This window comes from Ceratotherium simum, chromosome 2, assembly GCF_057802395.1.
Source record: "Ceratotherium simum simum isolate JZ-2026a chromosome 2, ASM5780239v1, whole genome shotgun sequence".
In the NCBI taxonomy this organism is placed as follows: Eukaryota; Metazoa; Chordata; class Mammalia; order Perissodactyla; family Rhinocerotidae; genus Ceratotherium; species Ceratotherium simum.
This window is the reverse complement of record NC_141901.1, coordinates 35,392,750-35,415,088: the sequence shown is the minus strand read 5'-3', so window position 1 is coordinate 35,415,088 and position 22,339 is coordinate 35,392,750. Positions and strand designations below refer to the sequence as shown.

The window sequence follows — 22,339 nt, the reverse complement described above, 5'->3', positions numbered from 1 at the left end:
ATGAGCTAGTAGTGGCTCTGGGTATTATAGAGGCTGGGGTTTTCACTGTAGTTCAGAGGCCTAGGGGCTCCTGCATTTAAAGAGTGGCATCAACAACCCAAGCAGGCCAGCTTGTGGATGGTCATAGACCTGCAGAGCAGGGCTTGGTGCATGTGTGGAAGTACCTACAGCCCAAAGACCTCAGCAGTTAGTCCTGAGAAGTACAGAGATGAGTCCAAGGGAACCAGCTGGCCCCTAGTTGGATGGACAGCATAGAGCAGAATGGCTGTAACAGATGAGACAACGGGGATAAAAAGTCAGAAGGGATTTACCTTATCAGAGTATTGCACTATGGAATAAATTGTGTTCACTGGCTCCTCCTTGGCGGGGAGGACCTGTAAAACACCCATTTTCCCCTCAGTGAGGGAGCCCAGGCAAAACCTTATGAGTCCCCTTTCCTACTTCTGCCCCTGACCATCACCCTCCCTGGTCCCACTTTCACTAGGTGGCCTCCTCTCCTGGGCTCCGCTCTGGTCCCATCCAGCTTTGCAGAGGATCAGGGTTAGGTGAGGGTGTGGGAAGGAGGGTGGGTAGCAGTTGGGCAGAAACCTCAGGAGTCAAGAGGAGGGGTCTGTGTCGTTCAATCAGACTTTTAGCTTTCCGTGGGCTCTATGGACCTAGCCGTTTCATCAGTCCAAGCACAGTGCTAGATTGACACCTCAGTTTCTGAGGAGCAGGCTGGTGGAGGCACAGAGGAAGGCAATACCATGAAGAAGCCTGATCCAGGGTGGAGGTGATGGAGGGGCAAGCAGGTAAAAGGCAGGTGGGAGGAGAGGGTGTGGGACAGAGTGACTCTGAGCCTGAGGAAAGCAAGCTGCTGCTGCAGCCAGACAAGGAAGTCACATTCTAGGGGACCTTTCTCAGTTCTGTGACCCTGTTAGCAACCTGTTCACTTGTCTGTGGCCACATAACAGACCTCACCTCACACTAGGGGCTCCCTTGTTGTTTGTCCTTGTAGAAGGTGCTTCACTCCTAGTCATGACTCTTATCCAACCCAGAGCCAGACCCCCATGTGGAAGCTTAGGGCCTTAACCCCTGGAGGCTGCCATGGAGTGACAATTGGCCACATTCCTGTCCTCATAGAGAGACTCAAGGCATCATTTCCCTGACATGATATCTCCTAGTGGGACCCTCTAGATTCTTGGCTGTGGCTGCTGTCTAGGCAACAGGAAGCAGATGCCTGCTGACCATGACTCCCTGTCCTGGGGGTGGAGGTGGGGATCCATAAGTAGCATCATCTCACCATGGACTGGGGGATTTCGTCATAGATTCTGAACTCTGCTGGCCGGGCATCTCTTGAAACTGTGATGTATGTGTATATTGTGTTCTTTGAGACAGCATCTGTGGTACAAATAAACATAAAACCACAGTATTTGAAAGGTGGATGCATTTTTAGAGATAATCTATTCTAATGTTCTCTTTTTAAGACAAGGAAATGAAGCCCTAAGAGGTTAAATGGCTCCCATCCACTTGGATCCTTGGCATGTCTCTCCCTTTTCTAGGGATGGCATGTGGAATGGGAGGCACCTGCCTTCAGCCTCATCCAGAGCTCAGAGGGAATTCGTTTCTACTCTAGAGTCCACATTAAGCTAAAGAGATTCTCCCCAATCCCTGTCTGGGCAGTCACAGTAGCTCTTCCACCAGTGTCTTAATTAGTGTCTCTGGCACCCAGCACTGACTGCCTGCATGGCTAGATGTCTTTTCATGGAGTGTTGTAGTTTTTCAGCTAGATGATTCTCTCCAGTTATACACCGTGTTGGGTTCTTCTGGTGCAGACCTTCCTGTTACTTCCTCAATGTCAAGCAGATAGTAGATGCTCCACAAACATTTTTTGCTTGATTGATTTGCGCAAACATGTGTTAAGCTCCCTCTATGTGCCAGGCTCTGTGTGAGGCCACGGAGAAGCAAAGACAGGAGAGAGAAGTTTTAAGAATTCACAGGCTGGGAAAGGCACGCATTGCAGAGTACTCCTTTTCTTTGCTCCTAACATGGAACATTTTAGGATCAAGTGGAAAAGAGAGAGCCAGAATTTTGGGCCTTCATATTCCAGGGCACCAACGTATTCACAAATAACAGGTCTGAATTGAGCAATATCACAGGGATCCCAAGTCTCAGAGTTCTGTCCTGTCCTGACCGCTGCCCCAGACTTGGCGAGTAAGCCAGATTAAATGCTCGCGCTTATCTCATTTGTAGGTGAAAAAAGAAGCCCTTCTTTCTTCTCAAGAGGCTGTGAGGGACTGAAGACACATGTATCTGTGAGAAACCCTGAAGATCAGGCCTGAGCAAGTTGTGCGACTTCTTCCTATCATGAGGCCATTTGAGTTACAGTTAGTGTCACAAACTCTCTCCCTCTAGAATGCCTCCTTCTGTGCCAAGCCCAAGCCCATCAATCACAAGTGTAGTAGCTGACATTTACTGAGTACTTACTATGTACCAGGCACTGGGCCAATATTTTATATATGTAATTCCATTTAGTCCATTTAATAAGAATATGCAGCACACCCTATTATTATACATATTTTACAACTGAGTAAACAGACTTACAGTAATAAAATAACTGGTAGGTGACAAACGGTCAAGCTGGGACCTTCGCCCAGACTGCCTGCAAAGCACAAGCTTAGTCTTAAGCACACTCTGCTGTGATCTCATCTCTCCCAGTTGTCATCCAGGGAAACTTGTGGCTGAGAACTTACCAGGGTTCTTACTGAAGGTCTTCAAGTAGGAACCTGAGGAATCAGACCCAAAAGAGAGTCAGGAACATGGAAGCAGAAGTAGAGCCTCTCTACATCCAGGCTTGTTATTATGATTGGTGGGAAAGGAAGATTTGGGTGGACATGCGGTTAGTAGGAATAGGAGGATGTAATGATCTCCTAGGGGCCTAAGATCAGGTTTTCTGAATTGAGAATGGCACAATTATCTCAGGGTCCAGAGGGATCTAGTGACAACCATGGAGTACAAAATTAGCACATGTCCCTCAATGACTCTCCAAAAGTCCTAGTCAAAATACAATGTAGTTGGAAGTGACCCTGGAAACCCTCTAGTCCAAACCTCACTTTACATGTGAAAACACTGGGCCAGAGAGGTAAAGACATGTGTTCAATAAAGCACAGCTTGTTAATGGCGGCACTAAACTCAAACCCGAGTTCGAGGCGCACCAGATACTAGTGATCCCAGAACAGATTCTGAAGACCATTCAGGGTAACGTCATACAGTCCCTGGAGCCATCATTCAGGGGATGGTGTGGTGGTGGGGTGGGGATTGTAGGAAGGCTCATTCCCTGGAACAAAGAACCTCTCCACACCACCTCAGATAAATGACTTCAGTCCTCGGAATAAGAAGGTGCATTTCCATGTTTTACCTTTTGGGAAAATCCTACCTTGTCTTCTCTTGCACAAAAGGTATAAAAGCACTGAAGGTAGAATGAGTATAAACAGAGATAGCACAGCCAGCCCACTCAGCAGCCCAGTGTGGCGAGTACGGAGGCCTATTGTGATGTCTGGAAATGAAAAATGGGGTGAGACTTAACTCTTGGGAAATAAGCCCCAGAGGCTGGGCAGCCTTGTCTACATTCAGGGGCACTATCCAAGTCGGGTGCCCTCCAGGGTAGTGCCAAAGCTCTGCGGGAAACTCTACTTTCTGCTAGTAAAAGTCAGGATTAGAAACTGAATCAGAAATCCGAGCAGGGGCTGCCCCAGAACACCCTGAAATGCCTGGCATCTCTCAGAAGGCTTTGGACTCTTTTCCAGGGCTTCGTGGGAGGAGATGCCCCTGGGGACCAGGCCTGGCATAAGGGAGGCACATTCCCCAGGGAACGAGGCTCAAAGTCAGACCTTGCAGCTCTTCCGAGTGATTCTGAGACTCCGGGAGGGATGGACAGAGCTGGTTACCTGTACAGAGCTGCCGGGAAGAGATGGAGTCAGAATTGTTGCTGACAGGGTTCCAGGCTGTGCATGTGTAAGTCAGCTCTTGGTTGTCAGGTGTCCTGAAGATTCGAAGGACATTACCCTCTTCCCCCAGGGGACTCCAACTGTATGTCACATTCTTTTCTTCTTTCTCCACAGAGCACGTCAGTGTGACATTACAGGTGCTGTTCACAGATGTCATTAAACTCTGGGTAATTTTTGGCTTCCCAAGCCGACCTGTGAGGGGAAAACACATGAGCCAGTGGCAAGCTGGAGCTTGTGAGAGCCAACTGTTAACTTTCCAGAAAATTTTCAAGACAGTTGTTAAAATACGGCCATCATGAAAAATTAAAGTATAAAAAATTACAATAAAATAAATTATTTTGATAACAAAGCTAAGAAATACTCAAAACTCATCACTTCCCTTTTTTTTTTTGACAATTTACTATTTTCTATGCTCTAGAAGTTATTCACGTCTTTTATATCTGTCCTTTGTGATGATGTACAAAGTCTTCCCAACTCTGCTTGTCTTAAAATCAGCCACAGTGGGAGTTTTCACACCATAAGTATTGGCAAATGCTACAAACTAGGGCTTGATTGACTACTTTGTTGATTATCACTTTAGACATAAGAAAGCAATGGAAGAAAGGCGACTAAAGCAGATTAAAGTTAAAAGTGCATCCTGTCTGTAGCCATTATACTGTGAATAACACAAAACAACTAGGAAATATTCTCCCACTATTTCAATACTGTTATCCAGTTCAACAAAGTTGCTCACATCGTTGATGAACAAGGAAGTCCTGATATTTATGGGTGTGTGTATGCATGTACACTGCATGAAACCATCTTTAAGAATACGTTTTTGGTGCTGTTTTCTGGTGTATGTGTGTTTTCTTTAAGTTTTTTGTTTTGTTTTGAAGTGCCCCTGATGAAAGTTAAAAATCTCTTTAAAAGTTCATTTTAAGAAATGTTTGTACTAAAGCAATCCAAAGGTAAGTTTTAAAAGTTATAGGCTAGTAAAAGATTACCAAAGAACAACTATATTTAAGTTGAGGTAATACTGTAGCTAGATCTGGAGCTGGCAGAAGGAAAGGGACATTCTTTTCTTTACCAGGAAATACGAAAATGACCCCATTCAGAGTTGATAAATCTAGTCCATTCTTGACAGGGCTGCTGTGATGGGGTTTGTTCCTTTCACGATAGCCGTGTGAGGAGGGGAATAGAGGAGGCAGAAGGAATTGGCATGTAACTTTGTAATTAATGTGGAGTCTATAAAGGCAATATATTTAGGAATGTAAATATAGGAACCATTTGTCTGTACTTGTGATGGAGTAGAACACGAGAAGTAAGATGCTGTAAAGGTTTTTGATTCCAGCCTAAGCAGAAACCCTGGTCCTAGGAGTCTCGTAGAGGGATCTATTCCAGATTAGAATTAGTGATTACTTGGCAAAAAAACTTAAGAAGTTTGGAGTAGACCTTGATTAACTGTAACACTGATAGATACAGACATATATAGCGAAAAATGAACCAAATTGTGTGTGTGTGTGTGTGTATGCATTTCTTTAGAAATTTGATTTACAAGAATGTTAAAGTCTCTGTTCAGTAGTTTTCTTTTTGGTGGGTGTTGAGGTAGGGGATAGTGGTGAAGAATAGGATCACATCTCATTTTTCCCTGCAGGAATAGATGATACCTGCACAAAGCTGCTGGGCAGAGAAGATCAGAGTTGTGGCTGACAGGCCTTCCTCCACCCAAATCGGAGAGTGGAAGCCATTGGAGGCCGGGTTCAGACTTCAGGATCCACTACTCTCTAACTGTGGAATGGTGGAGCAGGGATACAGCATCACTGGGCTTCAGTTCCCTCAATTATGACACAAGGATAACAATTTTCTCCTGCTATGGTTGATGTGAGGATTAAATGAGCTATTGTATATAAAGACCACTCTAATATCCACCTGTCTGTCTGTCTATTCATCTATCTATCCATCTATGTATTTGTCTATCTGTCTATCTATCTATATACTCATATGTCTATTACCTATCTATCTATCTGTCTTTTTATCTATCTATCTACCTACCTATCTGTCTATTATCCATCTATGCTTGTATGTACATTAATCGTCTATGGAGGAGACAAAATAAACTGGCAACTGTCACCTCCTCTGAGAAGGGAGAGTTGCATTTCACTGTAGTATTACCTTTTGCTTTAATGGTGCATATATTGTCTAAATATGTATAATTTTTATATGTTTTTAAAAGTTCGGTGGTAGAATTCCAGACACAGGGAGAGTGTTCAATAAATGTCAGTTCCCTTCTCTGTATCTTCTCAATTACCTCCTCTGAAGGGACAGATTTGTTGTATGGGCAGTACGGCTTTCTCTGAGACTTTACACAGTCTGCCCTAATTGCAGATGGCACAACACCTCCCAAAGATCCAGTGGGTAAAAGTAAACATATAAATGGATGAAAACAAACACCTTAAAACTGAACGACTTCTTTGTTTTCTCAATCAAAGTTCTTGAATGAGTCAAATATTTTCTAAAGTGTCCACACTTGGGTATGGTTCTTTGGCTATCTCACTCATGCCCAATTCAGAGCCTTCTTCATCTAGGAAATCCTTTATAACTAGAATTTAAAATGGGGCTAAGGGTTAAAAAGTTAATAATGACTACTAGTTATTGAGCATCTACTTTAAGGCATGCGCTGAACTAGGAGTTCAACTAACACTATCTCTCATTTAATCCCACCTATTATAATCTACATTCTATAGATGAGGAAACTTAGGTGCAGAGAGGCTAAACAACTTGCCCAATGCCACACAGCTGGCAAGAGGTCAAATTCCAACATTAATGCTCTTTCCACTATGCCTTCCAACCAGATACAGCCTGATTCAGTCACGCTATATTCATTGGGCAGTTTCAATTGTCAGGCACAGTGTTAAGACTGTAGACTATTATAATTCATTCATTCTTCCATTCAACAAATACTTCTGAAGCACCCACCGTGTGCCTGACAATGTAGGTGCAGGGGATACAGTGATGAACTTCAAATACGAAGTCTTTGTCTTTATGGAACTTGAATTTGAGTAGAGTAACTATATACCTGAATTCTAACTAATACAACATGGATTAGTCAGATTTCTGTATTTTTCTGCTGTGGGCAAATGGATAGTGAAGTCCTTGAGACATGGCTCAAATATTCTCTATACTACAAATTAGTGCTGCCCAATGGAGGAAAATGTGAATCATGTAATTTGACTTTTTCTAATAACCACATTAAAAATAGTAAAAATAAACAGGTGATATTAATTTTAGTAATATATTTTATTTAGCCCAATATATCCAAAATGTTATCTTAACCTGTAACCAATATAAAAATTATTAATGGGGTATTTTATGTTTTTTTATGTGTGCTAAGACCTCAAAATCTAGTGTGTATTTTACATGTATGGTACATCTCAATTTGGACTATGTTTCAAATATTCAAGAGCCATATGTGGCTAGTGGCTACTGTATTGGGCAGGGAAGTTCTAGATCAGTGCTTCTCAAACTTTAGCACACATAGGAATAATCCAGAGAGAGTGTTAAAACACAGATTCCCGGGCTTCACCACCAAAGGTAAGGGGTGTGGCCTGAGAATCTGCATTTCCAACTAGTTTCTGGGTCATGCTGATGCTGCCAGTGCACAGACCACGCTTTGAATAGCATTTTGTAACACCACACACATCTCCCAGAGAATTGTGGCAATTTTAATGATAATAATAGTTCTAATATTTTACCTTTTAAAAGCACTTTGCATTAGCTACTAGAGAAATTCAAATTAAAACCAAAATAAGGTGTTTCTACACACCCCTCAGAATGGCCAAAATAAAAAATAGTGATAACACTAAATACTGGTGAGGATGTGGAGAAACTGGGTCACTCATATACTGCTGGTGGGAATGTAAAATAGTTTGGCAATTCTTTTACAACTAAAAATGACTCTCAAAAGTTCTAGAGAGAGGGCCGGCCCCGTGGCTTGGTGGTTAAGTGAGCGCGCTCCACTGCTGGCGACCCGGGTTCGGATCCCGGGCGCGCACCGACGCGCTGCTTCTCCGGCCATGCTGAGGCCGCGTCCCACATGCAGCAACTAGAAGGATGTGCAGCTATGACATACAACTATCTACTGGGGCTTTGGGGGGAAAAAATAAATAAATAAAAGTTCTAGAGAGAGCTATCAAGCCATGAAAAGACATAGAGCTAACTTAACTGCATATTACTAAGTGGAAGAAGCCAATCTGAGAGGGCTAAATAATGTGTGATTCCAAATACATGACATTCTGAAAAAGGCAAAAACCATGGAGACAGCAGAAAGATCAGTGGTTACCAGGAGCTAGGGGGAGGGAGGGATGAATAAGCAGAGCACAGAGGGTTTTTAGGACAATGAAACTATTTTGTATGATACTATAATGGTGGATACATGTCATTATATATTTGTCAAAACCCATAGAATGTACAACTCCAAGAGTGAACCCTAAGGTAAACTATGGACTCTGGGTGATAATGACGCATCAATGTACATTATCAATTGTAACAAATGTGCCCCTCTGATGGGGGATGTTTATAATAGAGGAGGCTATGCATGTGTGTGGGGGCAGCGTGCATATGGGAACTCCCTGTACTTTCTACTCAATTTTTCTATGAACCTTAAACTGCTCTGAAAAATAGAATCTATTTAAAAGGGAAAAAAAGTTCTGGAGATGGACAGTGGGGATGATTGCACAGTGATGTGAATGTGCTTAATGCCACTGAACTGCACACTTAAAAATGATTAAAATGTTAAATGTTATGTTATGTATATTTTATCACAATAAAAAAAAGAAAAATGGATTTACTGTATGATTTCATTCTTGGGCATTTATCTCAGAGAAACAAACAGTTATTTCATGCAGAAACTTGTACATGAGTGTTCATAGCAGATTTATTAGTAATTGCCCCAAACTGGAAACAACTAAAATACTCCTCAGTAGGTGAATAGTTAAACAAATTAGTGTACCTATGCCATGGAATACTATCTAGCAATAAAAAGATATAAACTATTGATACTTGGAATAATTAGGATGACTCTCAAAGAAATTCCACTGAGTGAATAAAGCCAGTCTCTAAAGCATGCATACTGCCTGATTCTATCTAGGTAATACTTGTGAAATAACATAATAACAGATGTGAAGAATGGATTGATGTCTTCCAGGAGTTTTGAAAGGGAAAGGGGCAGTGATGGGTGACTATAATGGATGAAGGAATCTCATGGTGATGGTGCAGTTAAATATCTTGATTGTGGTGGTGGTTACATGAAGTTACATATGTGAACAAGTGGTACAGAGCGACACACATTCTAACACATAAATGAGTGCCTGTCTAACTGGTGGAATCTAAATAAGCTCTACGGATGGTACCAATGTCAATTTCTTGGTTTGATATTGTCCTACAGTCACGTAAGATGTTACCACTGGGAAAGGCTGGCTGAAGTGGGCACAGAACCTCCCTGTACATTTCTTCACACCTTTCTATGTATCTGTAATCATTTCAAATTAAACAAAAAAATTTTTAAGTTCTTTGCATACCCTATCTTACTTGATCCTCACAATAACTATGGGAAGTGAATAATATGATTATTCCCATTTTATAGAAAAGAAAAACAAGGCTCAGGGGACAAACTGCTAAAGGGAGATTACATAGCTAAAAAACAAGCAAAGCCACATCCTTTTTTATAAGTACTGGTATATTTATATAAGTATTTGTAAATATAAAAAGATTTAGGGAACCCAATTGTCAGAAATACAGGTGTTCTTTAGATAGCAAATTTGCAAAGTAAAAATGAAAAACAAACCCTCTGTCTTCCCACAACTTACGATAGACTTGAAGGTTGTAGTGCCTGGTGATGGTGGTGACCTTTGTTTCAGGGGTATTTATATTTATGTCGGCTTTGTAGGTCCCTGCATCTTCCATCCTCAGATTGCTGATCTCCAGGTTGTAGTTCTGAGCTGAGACATTTATTCGTTCATAATAATTTTGGTGGGTCACTGTAACTGTGGGTGCTGTTCTTGAATTTCCTGGTACTACAAAAGCAACGGATGTTTTGGAATTCCAAGCAATGCTGACAACTTGCTGTGGTTCTTGGATATTTAAGGGAAAAGTAACTGATTCCCCCAGAATCCCATTCACTGTGAGGATGTCTATGTCGCTTCCAGCTGCTTCCAGACCTGAGGACATAAGAAGACCGTAGCCATTTGACTGTTGAACCTTTTAGAGTTCCCTGTCTCCCCAGGCCTGAGTCTCCCTAAGGAGGTGCCAAATAGACACAGCTCATACAGTTTCTTGAGGATGCCTTTTTTGTTTAAGCATTTTGCTCTAGGTGTATTTAATATGTTAGATGGCTAATTTTTCAAAAGGATTATTACTTAGAAACTAAGTTTCCCAGTGAATTTCAAGGGATCTATCTCATTAAAAACATGTTTATCTAGACTTAGCGACTCTGAGAGCTAGAAGGGATTTGAGAGATGAAGACCATACACCTGCATGAGGTTCAAGATGTTAAACGTCTTTCTTTCCCAAAGTCGTTGCCAAGTGATAGAAGAGCTGGGACAAGAGCCTGGGATGGCTACTGCAGTCTTTGCAAAAAGAGAGTCACATTTATGCCTTTATTCCTGGAAGACGTAGGCAGAGAGTGCTTGACTCCGTGGAGTAAATATTCTCCAAGTTGGTGATTTGAGGGGGTCTTTTTTGTTCACCACCATATCCCCAGTCTCTAGAAGAATACCTGACACATAGTGGGTGCTTAGTAAATATCTGTGGAATGAATTGATAAATGGAATTCAGTTATGGGTTGCCTAGAATCTTTTGGAACAACTTCCGAAGTAAGCAAAGTTAGTTTATTCATTCATACATTTATGGACGGAAGCACATTATTTATTCAGGGTCAGCTTTGTTCCAGACACTATGGCAGGTATGTATTAATTCAACTTGTAAAACAAATGTTTGTTGAGCATCTATTCTTTTAAGCATGGTGTAAGGAGCTGGGGAAGCAATGGTGAATAAAAATAGATATAGTTCCTTCTCTCTGGAACTTAACAGTTAAAGAAAGAAACCAGTGTTGATCAGATAACTACGAACGATTAGGTACAAAATATGTAAGTATTAGTGCTTTGAGAGAGAATAGCAAGGGGACTCGATCTGTTCTGGGAATCCAAGAACGCTTTCTCGTAAGAGTTGAAGTATGAGTGCTTTTAAAATCTAACACGGGAAAAAATGAAAGTTTTATTTTCTTCTTCTCTTCTCCTCCATCACCTTATGAAGATAAGTCTGTTTAGTACGCAGTTTATAAAACGAAAGGCAATATAATCATAAGGTGTTATTTTCTCCTCTTCCTTCTCTTCTTTCTTTACTCTGTTATGCTCACTGATCTCTATTTAGTGTGAAAGAGTATTTCGAGCCAGTGTAGATGATATTCAAAATATTTAATAACCAATAGCCACAACTACTGGCCAGTCAGAAAAGGCATCAGCCATAAGCAATTATTGGGCTTTTCTGAAGAGTATTGGCTGAATGTTCCCCCAAAGAGCAGAACATAAGTTTCCACATGAGTGGGTTGGGGTTGACCCTCAAGTTTATCCAGAGCTTGGCATACAGAGGGCAAGAATAAAGGTCATTGAGAATACAAGTTATTTTGAAGTGTCAGAAGAGCAAAGGGACTTCTTATCCTCATGGTGCTGTCTCACTATGGCACCCTTCCAGCCCAGGAACTCCTGAAAGAGCCCAGGGACCGCTAATATAAACCTCTTTCCTTTCAGATCAACTAAGATTTTCCCTTAGGAGGAATATCCCAGGCAAGCCCTGATGACTTAGTAGGGGTGGGCTAAGTACAGAAGGAGATGTAACAGGGCCCTGGGGGGAAGGGGAAAACTAAAGGCCCTTATCTACAAACATTTATTAAGTGCTAAATAACAGCACTATTATTCAGGGATGAATAGGGTATGGTTGTGGTCCTGAGGAGCTCGCAGCCCAGAGAATAACACAGATGTGTGTACAAGTGAAAAATAATACAATGCGATGAGTGCTAAAAGGTAAGAGCAAAAGGAAAAAATCATTGGGGGGACCTAGGAGAGACTAAAGTTGCCTTCAGTGGCAGGAGTCACAGTTTACAAAATCTGTTTCCTTGAACATTAATTCTCCCCAGATAATGTGTTCCACTGGGTTGCTGAGGTCTGTTAGAGGGACACTTGGAGTTTCCCAGCCTGAATCCCTTTATGTCCTAGACATAAGCATGTGACCTGTGCAGTTGCACAGAGCCTTGAGCTAGGAGAGATGCTGAACTTGGTTTAATGCTGCTGTGCCACCATGAAATTCTTAATATTATTTGAACAAGCGGCCCCACATTTTCATATTGTACTGGGTTCTGCAAACTCTATAGCTGGTCCCACATCTCTTACGGCTTTTTTGACATCAGGCCCTAGCTCCTAACTGTCATTCTGCTCTTTGGAGTCAGGTTAAGTGTGAGATCATGGATAATAGGTAGGCTCCATAGACTTGTAATTCTTGTGGGTTCTCTCATTAAACTCCAGGAAGTGTGTAGGCAGTCTGCTAAGGCTGAGACCTGCTTAGTTTTAGGGCAGTTGCACAACCACAAATGGTTGGTGTGTGATGCTGTGTTTGAAGTATACTTTATCTCCTTAGCAAGTCATTCAGGAAATGATGCTGGGGTATCAAAGGGTATGAAGCAGTGGGGGTGGCAGATAGGTGAAGCTGGGGGAAGTCTTGCTTCTCTTTGTGCTGCTGGTGTTGTTGATGAGAATGCTGGGCCTGCTGAGAAAAGGCAGAGGGCTTGCACAGGCATAAGATTCTGCCCCCCACAACACTCCAACTGTGGTCTGAGAGAGGCAGCTGTAAAACCATAGCATGTAGTGGAAAGACAGGGAGGCTGAAGACGTAGGTGCTAGTATTTCTACTTATGAGCTGGGAAATCTTAATAATGTCATAAAACCTTTCTGAGTCTCAGTTTTTTCATCCATATAATGGAAATAATAACTATAAAATTTGCTGTATCTCCCTAGTGATCAACAAATTATATAGTATGAGTGGAAATGCTTTGTTAACCACCAAGGCAAAATAAATGTTAGTCATTTCTGAGGTTGATAATGATAATGATGAGGATGAGAATCATCCATCATCTTTTTTTTTTTTTTTAAAGATTTTATTTATTCATTTTTTTCCCCCCAAAGCCCCAGTAGATAGTTGTATGTCATAGGTTCGCCTCCTTCTAGTTGCTATACGTGGGACTCGGCCTCGGGTTGGACGGAGAAGTGGTGCCTTGGGGCGTGCCCGGAACCCGAACCTGGGCCGCCAGCATCAGAGCGCGCGCACTTAACCGCTAAGCCACGGAGCCGGCCCCATCCATCATCTTAAGAATTGGTACATGCCCTTTAGGGCTTCTCTAGTCCATCTGTATGATGGCCTTGGCGACACCAGGAATATACTGAAGAATGTATGAAAAGCCATTATTAATGGGTAATTCAAGTAAAGCCCAGAGGGATACTTTTAGGTACCACTCCACTTTGCGGACTTTATTCTTTTCTTAAAGACTTCAGATTTAAAAAAAAGAATCTCTATATCAACCAACCCCAATAGTTACTTTTCTAGGTGCTGAAGGGATTCAAACATTATATTTGTGTTGGAGGGGACCTTAGGAAAACTCAGTTTCACAGAGAACTTGTGGCACAAAAATGTCTTGAGGATTTACCATGAAATGCACTATGCAAGTCTATGACCAAGACAAATCCCTGCCTTTTAAAGGAATTTCATATCTGGTTAGGGAAATAAGACACACACATATACATAACTCTCCTTTGCAATATGAGGTAGTGAATGATAAATTCCAGTGAATGGTAGAGATAGTGATTGCAGTAGGAATTCAAAGAAAAGAGAGATCACTTTGAGCTCTGGTGGTTAGAGAAAACTTCCTGGACAAAGTAGAATATGTAGAGGACTTTGAAGAGCAAATAGAATTTTCCTGGATAGAAGGGGAAAGGATGGGTGTCTTCAGTCCTCGTGTCCTGAGTAAAAGTTTAAAAGCAGGAGAATATGTGATGTAGGTTGAATGAGTATAGATTTGTGTAGCAGAGTAGAGAGAGTTAAGGCTGAAGATATAAATTAGGTTTGGATTTGGGACAGCCTTGAGTTTCAGGTCTACACCACAGGCAGAGGGGAGCTATTAAAGTTTTTGAAGATAAAGATTAAAATGATGTTTTAGGGTCATAGGAATGTAGTAATGATGTGCAGAAAGAATAAGTGGCAGGAGAAGTGGGCTTGAGAGACCATTTTGGAAGCTATTGTAGCCATCTGGGCATGAATAAGGGGATGATAACGGGAATGGGAAGGAAGGGCTGAATTTGAGAGATAACACAAAGAAAGGCAAGGAATAAGGAGGCATCTAATAGAATTGAATTGTTCAACAATATATTTTGAGTGCCTACTTGTGTCAGTGGAAAACTGATAGATACTAGAAAACTGATTAAGTTTATGGTGGAAAGAAGTCAAAAGGAGAAGACAAATTTAGTGTTAGAAGTACTGAATTTGAGATGATGGTGGACCATCTAAGTAAGGAGTTGAAAGGATAGAAGACAAGGAGAGAAAAACAGGCTTGAAGTATTGTTTGGGAGGATGTGGCAGAATCTGCTAGTTGTTTTACAATATTTGTTATGTCTCTCATGTTTAGTAACAATTCCTAATTTTTAGCAGAGCATATGATCACCCAGAGTACTAGCTTTCTGTTCACTAAGTTTGGTCATGTGACTAAGTTCAGGCCAATGGGATGAAAATGGAAGTGTTGTATATGACTTCTATGTCTTAAGAAGGGAGTGTGTTGCTTTCTTCATCTTTTTCTTTCTGCTTGTATGCTAGAATGCCATGACAGCTGGATCTCAGACAGACATTTTGGATCAAGAAGAGGAAGCCAAGTACTGAGAATGATGGAGCAGGAAAATTGACAAAGTGTGTATCCCTGATGACCTTCTGAGCTATTCTAACAATGGAACTGCCAACTCTGGACTTTTTTACATGAGCAAGAAATAAACTTCTCCTCTCTCTAGATGAGAATCAAAGGCAAGAAAAGACTGGAACCCTGGGATGTGAGCTTGGATGGAAAAATATGTTTACTATGACCCCTAGGTAGCTATGGTGAAGAGAGAACCTGGGACCCCAAGGGCAGGATGACACCAGCTTGGAGAGAAGACTGTGGACAGGCTGATCATTGGACATGGCCTTCCCCTTCTGGAAGGGAAGCTGAGCACCTTTCCCAGTCTAATATACCTTTCTGTATATTTGGTGGTAACTCCTATTTCCATGGATGAACCCACGGGTATGGGTGGACTTTATGAATGTACATTCCATGACAAAGTAGCTGTCAAAAATTACTGACTAGAAGAAGGTAAAAGAGATTATGAGAAAAAGAAAGGTATTTGGGAAAAAAAAGAATCAGAAACTTCATCTGGGTTAGAAAGATTGATGGAGTAGGAGGACTTTAACGGGCTAGAGGGAAATTCTTCAGAGGTAAGCAAGAGAAACTTACTAAAGAAGTGTTGGGAGGAATCCAAAAAGATTTCAAAATATCAAATATTGGTGACAATGGAGAGGGCATTTGGACCTAAAACCTCTTAATTTTCCTTAGATTCTATTAAAAATCAAGACAGTATACAGTTGGGGTTTTGGGAGGCCCCCTAGTCTCCTTTTATATACTTGGCCATCATCTACTAGGCCCTGCCTGTTCTGGCCCCTCCCTCTCTCTCTTCATCTCCTACCCTTCTCTCCCTCACTCACTCCAGCCTCACTGGCTTCCTCATTCTTCACACAGGCCAGGGACACCTGCTGTTGCCTTAGAGATTTTGTATTTCCTGTCCTTTTTCTACAACAACACTCTTTCCTGCACTCCCTCACAGTGAAACTCTGCTCCAATGTCATCTCATCAGAGAGAGCTTTCCTGATCACTGCATTTAAGGGAGCAATCCCCTCTCTATCACTGTCTGTTGCTTTGCCTTACTTTATTTTTCTTCATAGCAGTTATCACTACTAAAGCATTGTATGTGCATATTTATTTATCTTCCCCAACTCCTAGCCCCACTAGAATGTAAGTGCCATGAATGCAGTCTCCGTCTGTTTCGGTCACTACTATTTCCCTAACAACTAGTGGATGATTACTAAATGTTTGTTGAAAGAATGGATAGTTTTTGGTTACTGACCCAATTACCCTTTTTCCAGCAATAAAAAGCAAGAAGAAAAACTCAGAGCAGGGCTGGCCCTGTGGCTTAGTGGTTAAGTGCGCACGCTCTGCTACTGGTGGCCCGGGTTCGGATCCCGGGCGCGCACCGAGGTACCGCTTCTCCGGCCATGCTGAGGCCGCATCCCACATACAGCAACTAGAAGGATGTGCAACTACGACATACAACTATCTACTGGGGCTTTGGGAAAAAAAAAAAGGAGGAGGATTGGCAATAGATGTTAGCTCAGAGCCGGTCTTCCTCAGCAAAAAGAGGAGGATTATCATGGATGTTAGCTCAGGGCTGATCTTCCTCACACACACACAAAAAAATCTCAGAGCAAGAGAAAGTGAGGGCAAGAGAGAACTCTACTGGTCCTTGGGTCTTAAAGATTTTATTTATTTATTTTTTCCCCCAAAGCCCCAGTAGATAGTTGTATGTCACAGCTGCACATCCTTCTAGTTGCTGTATGTGGGACGCGGCCTCAGCATGGCCGGAGAAGCAGCGTGCCGGTGGGAGCCCGGGATCCGAACTCGGGTCGCCAGCAGCGGAGCGCGCTCACCTAACCACCAAGCCACGGGGCCGGCCCTGGTCCTTGGGTCTTGATGTGAAAGGTCTAGGGTATAAACTGATTAATAAAGAGCAGTTGGCTAAGCGTAACTTCTTTCCACTCCAATATTCTCATGCTACTTGCAAAAAAAAAAAAAATTGCATAGATCCACATGATGGGGATTCAGAGCATGGTTAGTGAAAGTGTCCTGAACAAGAAATATGTTCTAGTCAAGGCTCTGTTGTCAACTAGCCAAATGACCATGAATAAGTCACTTTCCTGCTAAGTCTCAGGATTCTGGTTGGTAAATGAAATAAAAAAGACACGCCCGGCTACTTTGAGGAATTATGAGGATTAAATGACACGCGAGTGTTCTCAAGTGTATATATCAATGGAGAGGAATCTAGAGACTTCAAAGGGAGTCTTGCCTTGAGGAGTACCCTCTGTCTGCCCCACGTGAGGCACCATGACTTAGTGATGAAGATTCAGACTACCTGAGCTTGAATCCTGGCTCTGTCAGGTACTAGCCATGACACTTTGGGAAAGTTAACAACTTCTCTGTGCCCCAGTTTTATCAGTTTTTAAATGAAGCTAACAGTAGCACCTACCTCATAGAAGTGTTGTGAGAGTTAAATGAGTTAATATTTGTAAACTTCTTAGAAAGGTGCCTGGCATACACTAGGCACTATATGTGTTTGTTATATAAAACACAGAAGCATTGTTACAGAGATTAAAATAATACTCCCAGGTTGGGGCTGGCCCAGTGGCGCAAGCGGTTAAGTGCGCACGCTCTGCTGCTGCAGCCTGGAGTTCGCCGGTTCAGATCCTGGGCACGTACTGATGCACTGCTTGGCAAGCCGTGCTGTGGCAGCGTCCCATATAAAGTGGAGGAAGATGGGCACGGACGTTAGCCCAGGGCCAGTCTTCCTCAGCAAAAAAAGAGGAGGATTGGCAGATATTAGCATAGGGCTGATCTCCTCACCAAAAAAAAAAAAAAAAAAAAAAAATACTCCCAGGCAACAATTAAGGGAGAAGAAGAGTTGGAGTATTGGGGAGACCTTAGAGAAGGTCAACATGTAGCCATTAATGAGAGTGGAAATAAGGAAGTGTATTGTTGCTTAACTGCTACCTAAACTCCCTTGCTACTTTAGGATTCTTCAAATAAACATTTCTTGTTTTTTTTTTTGGCACTAGCTAACCTTCCCCTCTTCTCCTCCCATTCACTGCATTCTAGATCAATAAGTGGGAGTGGAACCTCCCAGAATATTGCAGGCATGGAAGGGTGACTAAAGGTAGCTGTACCCTGGGGCACCCAAAAGAGAGACGGTTATAACCAGTTATACTGAGTGAAGGAAATAGAGGGCAAAGATGAAGCAAAAGGTTGAGCAGCCACAAGTTTTGTGTCTTTCTTCTCGAGGATGGAAATTCCTTGGTCAGGAGATTTTAAAAAAAGGAACCTACCACTTCCATACAATAGTATACTATTTTCTGCTGGATTTTTTACTGCCTATCATCTTTATTGAGATTTGGGTTGACTTGAATCTACTTTTTCAAAACAAACAAAAACACACACAAATTCTCAAAACAGAGATGGGATCCTGGCCAACCATTTGTTTTATCACCACTCCCCTCTACTAGCACATAATCAGAAATTGAGTATAACACAAGAAATACGGGTATATAGACAGCTCCACCAACATCAGTCCCCCGACTGATTGCTTATACCTCTTTCGTTTCCAGCTTCCACATAGATGAGCCTAGTTACCCCCAAACTTGCAAATTCATCCCTCTCCAAGATTCAAGACAAGAAAGGTTTGATTCAGGAAATACCTGAGTAGCCTAGCACTGACCTTTGTGCATCTGCTGTGAAGACACTATGGCTGCTTTGTTGGTTACGATATTGATTTCCAGGGCTGAGCAGGCTGACAAGATGGGTCTTTACTCCCTCCTACTGGAGTCTTGTGTTATCATAGGGATGCAGCGTCCTGGCCTCTATTTGGAAACTGGATTTTCCAGCTGATGTCCTGATATCCAGTGTTCCTCATTCATGATATTACTTTTCCATTTCTATAACTGAGCTGCTGCTTTTGAGGCTTTTCTGAGTGTCTGTGGTAGTAGTCTGCTCAAATCTCTTTCTAGAACAGAGGCTTTGTTTTCATCTTAAAGGCTCCTATCTGCAAGGATTTTGGACTAGTGGCAAATTGGCTCTTGCCAGGACTCTTCTCCAGGTGTGAAATCCTGTATCTAACCCCCAGAATGATGGTTGGGGCCTACTTATTCACAGACAGATATCCAGATGAGCCCACTCATTTTTTGGACTTCTAAGTATTAACTGTTGGAATGCCCCACGACTGTGTTCTAGATTCAACAGGACATCAAGACTTTGTTGATACTGGACCCTTGTTTGTCTTGAAAAAGCTAATTCAAGTCAACCCAAATCGTATCGATGAGGATGGTACTTGAACCATGTCGGAATATGGTATTTTCCTTGGGTATTCCGCCTTGCTGGCCTGCCTAAACTTTTGTTATTGACAAAAGCCTGCTCACCAAACCCCACCCTCCTCTACAGGTGGGTGTAGAGACAGGCCCAGGCCTCTGACTAATCCTATCTTGTTGAGAATAAATCACTACTTTTCACTAAATATTCCCGCAATGTGATAACTATCAATAGTAAGGACAGTATTTTATTCCACTTCAGCATCAAAGTTGGTGGAGGCAGCATTGCTCAGTGGTTAAATCTAAAGACACTGGAGTTCAAATCCTACTTCCTCTATTTTTTGGTTAAGTGACCTCTAATTTTCTGCATCTCAATGTTTTTATCTGTAAAATTGAAATATATTAATAGTACCCATCTCATAGAGCATTCTGAGGATTAAACAAAATAATAAATGTAGGCTACTTAGAGTAATGCCAGACATGTAGTGATTGTTCCATAAATGGTTAGTTATTACTATTATTGGTGGGAGATAGGAGAAGGGAGCAAGGGGAAGTGTTGAAGAAACAGGCCAGAAAGATGTGGAGAAAAGGAAGAATTAAAAGAATGTAAGAGAGAACATGTAGAGAGAAATGGGCATGGAGCAAATGTGGTAGACTCATTCTGTCTTCTACCCCAGAGAGTGGGTGGCTACTTGGAGGGACAGTCAGAGTCACAGTGATCACAAGTCCTGATGAGCAAGTTGAAATCAGAGCATGACTATGAATCTCGGTTCTTAGAGAAAACTTTTCCAATATGGAAGAGTCACGAGTTCACACACTCAAGACTTCTCTTATTTCAGTGATTTCAAGGGAAAATGGGGATTTCTAATCTTCTTTTCCACTGCTCCTCAGCTGCTTCCATTGCTCCGAATTCCAGGGAAGTGCATAAAATCAGTGTTAACTTCTAAGCCTAATGCTGAATATAAGGGACCACGTTTGCCAGAAAGAGCAGCAGGAGGAATTTAGAGTATATTTCTGCACTCAGGAAATGTTTGTGAAATAATCTTTATGAGATGAACAGATCCATTCAGCAAAGACAAATGATACATGAAAGTACTTCTGGTTTTACTTTTATAAAAACAAGCCCCTACATTTCATGGATCCCTGACAAAATAAACATCTTACCCCTGGTTTCCTCTCCTAGAGCCCCAACGGCCCACACCTCAGCTCAAACTCCCACCACCTTTTCTCCTGCTCCTGTTCCTTGGACCATCCCAAATGGAAGAGCCTTGTCTAGGATCTCTGTGCAATAAAGCCTTAGCTCTTCCTAATATCACGTGACAAGTGAATATGAAAAACAACAGCAGCATTAGCTAATATATGTTAAGCACTTACTATATTCAGGTACTGCGCCAAGTGTTGCACATGAATTATCATTTTGCTTCTCAAAACAATCCTATTGTACTGATAGATTCCCCATTTTGAAGTCGAAACAACAGGGAGAGCTTATGTGACTTCCCCAAAGTCACAAATCTGGTGGATAAATGATTCACTACTAGCTGATTGACAACTTTGACTTCAGTTTCAGTAGATGAGGCAAGTGTATATTAGAGCTGCCTTTTATCTTAGCATGTGTTAGCCCTTTGAAGAGCATCAAGGATCTGAAAACTTAAAGAGTGAGGAGGTCAGAAAGAGTGTAGAGCAGACAGAGCTATAGCCTTGGGGTGAGAAGAACCAATGTCCATTTCCAGCTCTACCAATTTCTGGTTGTGAAACTTCAGGTGAATTCTTTAACCAGAATCTTAGTTTATGCTTTTTTTTTGTTTGCATGATGAGATTAATAATATCTATCTTGCTTATTTCAATGGTTTTAGTATGGATAACACAAAAATGTAGGCATAAAAATTGTAGAATGCTTTGCAAAGTAAGTATTATCAAATGCCAACCTGTCCATCCCTTTTCTGGAAGATTGGGGACATCCCTAGATTTCCACTTAGGTTCTATCCAACTCTTTTCCCCGTCTACTTGCATTTTCTATCTGCCGTGTCAGAGTGAATAGCATAGGCTCCAAAAACTTGGCCTGCCTAGTGGTTGCAATCTCCGTGAAGATCAAAATAAAGGAACCACAGCTTTAAATGGTTCAGAACCAGAGAGACCAAGGTGCATTGACTCCACCTTTCAGGAAATCCTAACTCACTAGATTCTCTGTGTCCTAACTCATGCCAGGAATTTGGTAGTGCATTTTCAGAGCAGGCAAGTGATATGTTAAGTAGATTTAGAAATGCCAAACATAGTCAATTTTTATATAAATAAGGCAATTGCTTAGATTTAGTGAGATGATATATGCAGTGACAAAACCCTCCCAGAGCTACTTTAATGTCACATAGTTTTCTTTGTACTAACAACCAATATTCATTTTGTCCTTTACAGTTTACTGCTAAGCCATAAGTAAGAAAAACAGCCTTAGTTCAAGTTCTCCATTTCTTTTTTGAGACCTAACTTATTTGTAAAATAGGGATAATAATCTCTTTCCCATTTATTTCTGCGAGCTTTTGGAGGATACAGCAGAGGAATAGCTCTGAATGTGCTTTGAAAATAAGGGGAGCTTATAGAGATGAAGTTTTTACAATGATAATTATAGTCATGCATTACTCTAATCTGCTGGAGAAATAAAATAGAATTGCAGATGGCATAGCTCTGTAAAAACTATATAACCAAAACTATATATAACCAAAAACTATATATGCCAAAAAGAAATTGCTTTTGAGCTATTTAAGGTTTTGGATTATTTCTTCTTGCCAGGATTTCTGGGTGGGTCTACCAAGTGCTGACTCTCCTGAGCAGAAGAGTTTGTCTCAGACCTTTGGAGACTGGACACAGACAAAATTCAGAAATATAAACTCTAAAGCTGAAAAATAGTTAGGTTTAAATCTTAAGTCTTTCCCCAGCCAGTTGGATCTCTTTTGGGACCCCCTTTTAAAACAGATCAAAAGGGAATTTCAATGTCTTCCTTAAGGGCAATTTCTAAAACTTAATAGAAAACTAGGAGGGGATCAGCAAGGGTCAGAACTCACAGGTTTGCAGGCAAAGGAGCAAGATCCCTAGGCGGTGCTGAGCCATCTTCTCCCAGAGAATAATCTGTAGACAAC

General features: G+C 41.7%; 1 protein-coding gene across 1 annotated transcript in view; it reads right to left on the bottom strand.

Moving 5' to 3' along the window:
- CD84 (CD84 molecule) overlaps positions 1 to 22,339 on the bottom strand; it is a 29,569-nt gene extending 7,230 nt beyond the window's left edge. The window contains exons 1-7 of the mRNA XM_087440762.1: positions 22,265 to 22,339; positions 9,830 to 10,180; positions 3,927 to 4,178; positions 3,416 to 3,535; positions 2,733 to 2,765; positions 1,283 to 1,380; positions 312 to 374 (exon numbers count right to left, since the gene is read on the bottom strand). Coding sequence (XP_087296888.1) covers positions 312 to 374; positions 1,283 to 1,380; positions 2,733 to 2,765; positions 3,416 to 3,535; positions 3,927 to 4,178; positions 9,830 to 10,180; positions 22,265 to 22,310 — 963 coding nt within the window. The 5' untranslated portion in view covers positions 22,311 to 22,339. The remainder of the gene's footprint in view (positions 1 to 311; positions 375 to 1,282; positions 1,381 to 2,732; positions 2,766 to 3,415; positions 3,536 to 3,926; positions 4,179 to 9,829; positions 10,181 to 22,264) is intronic.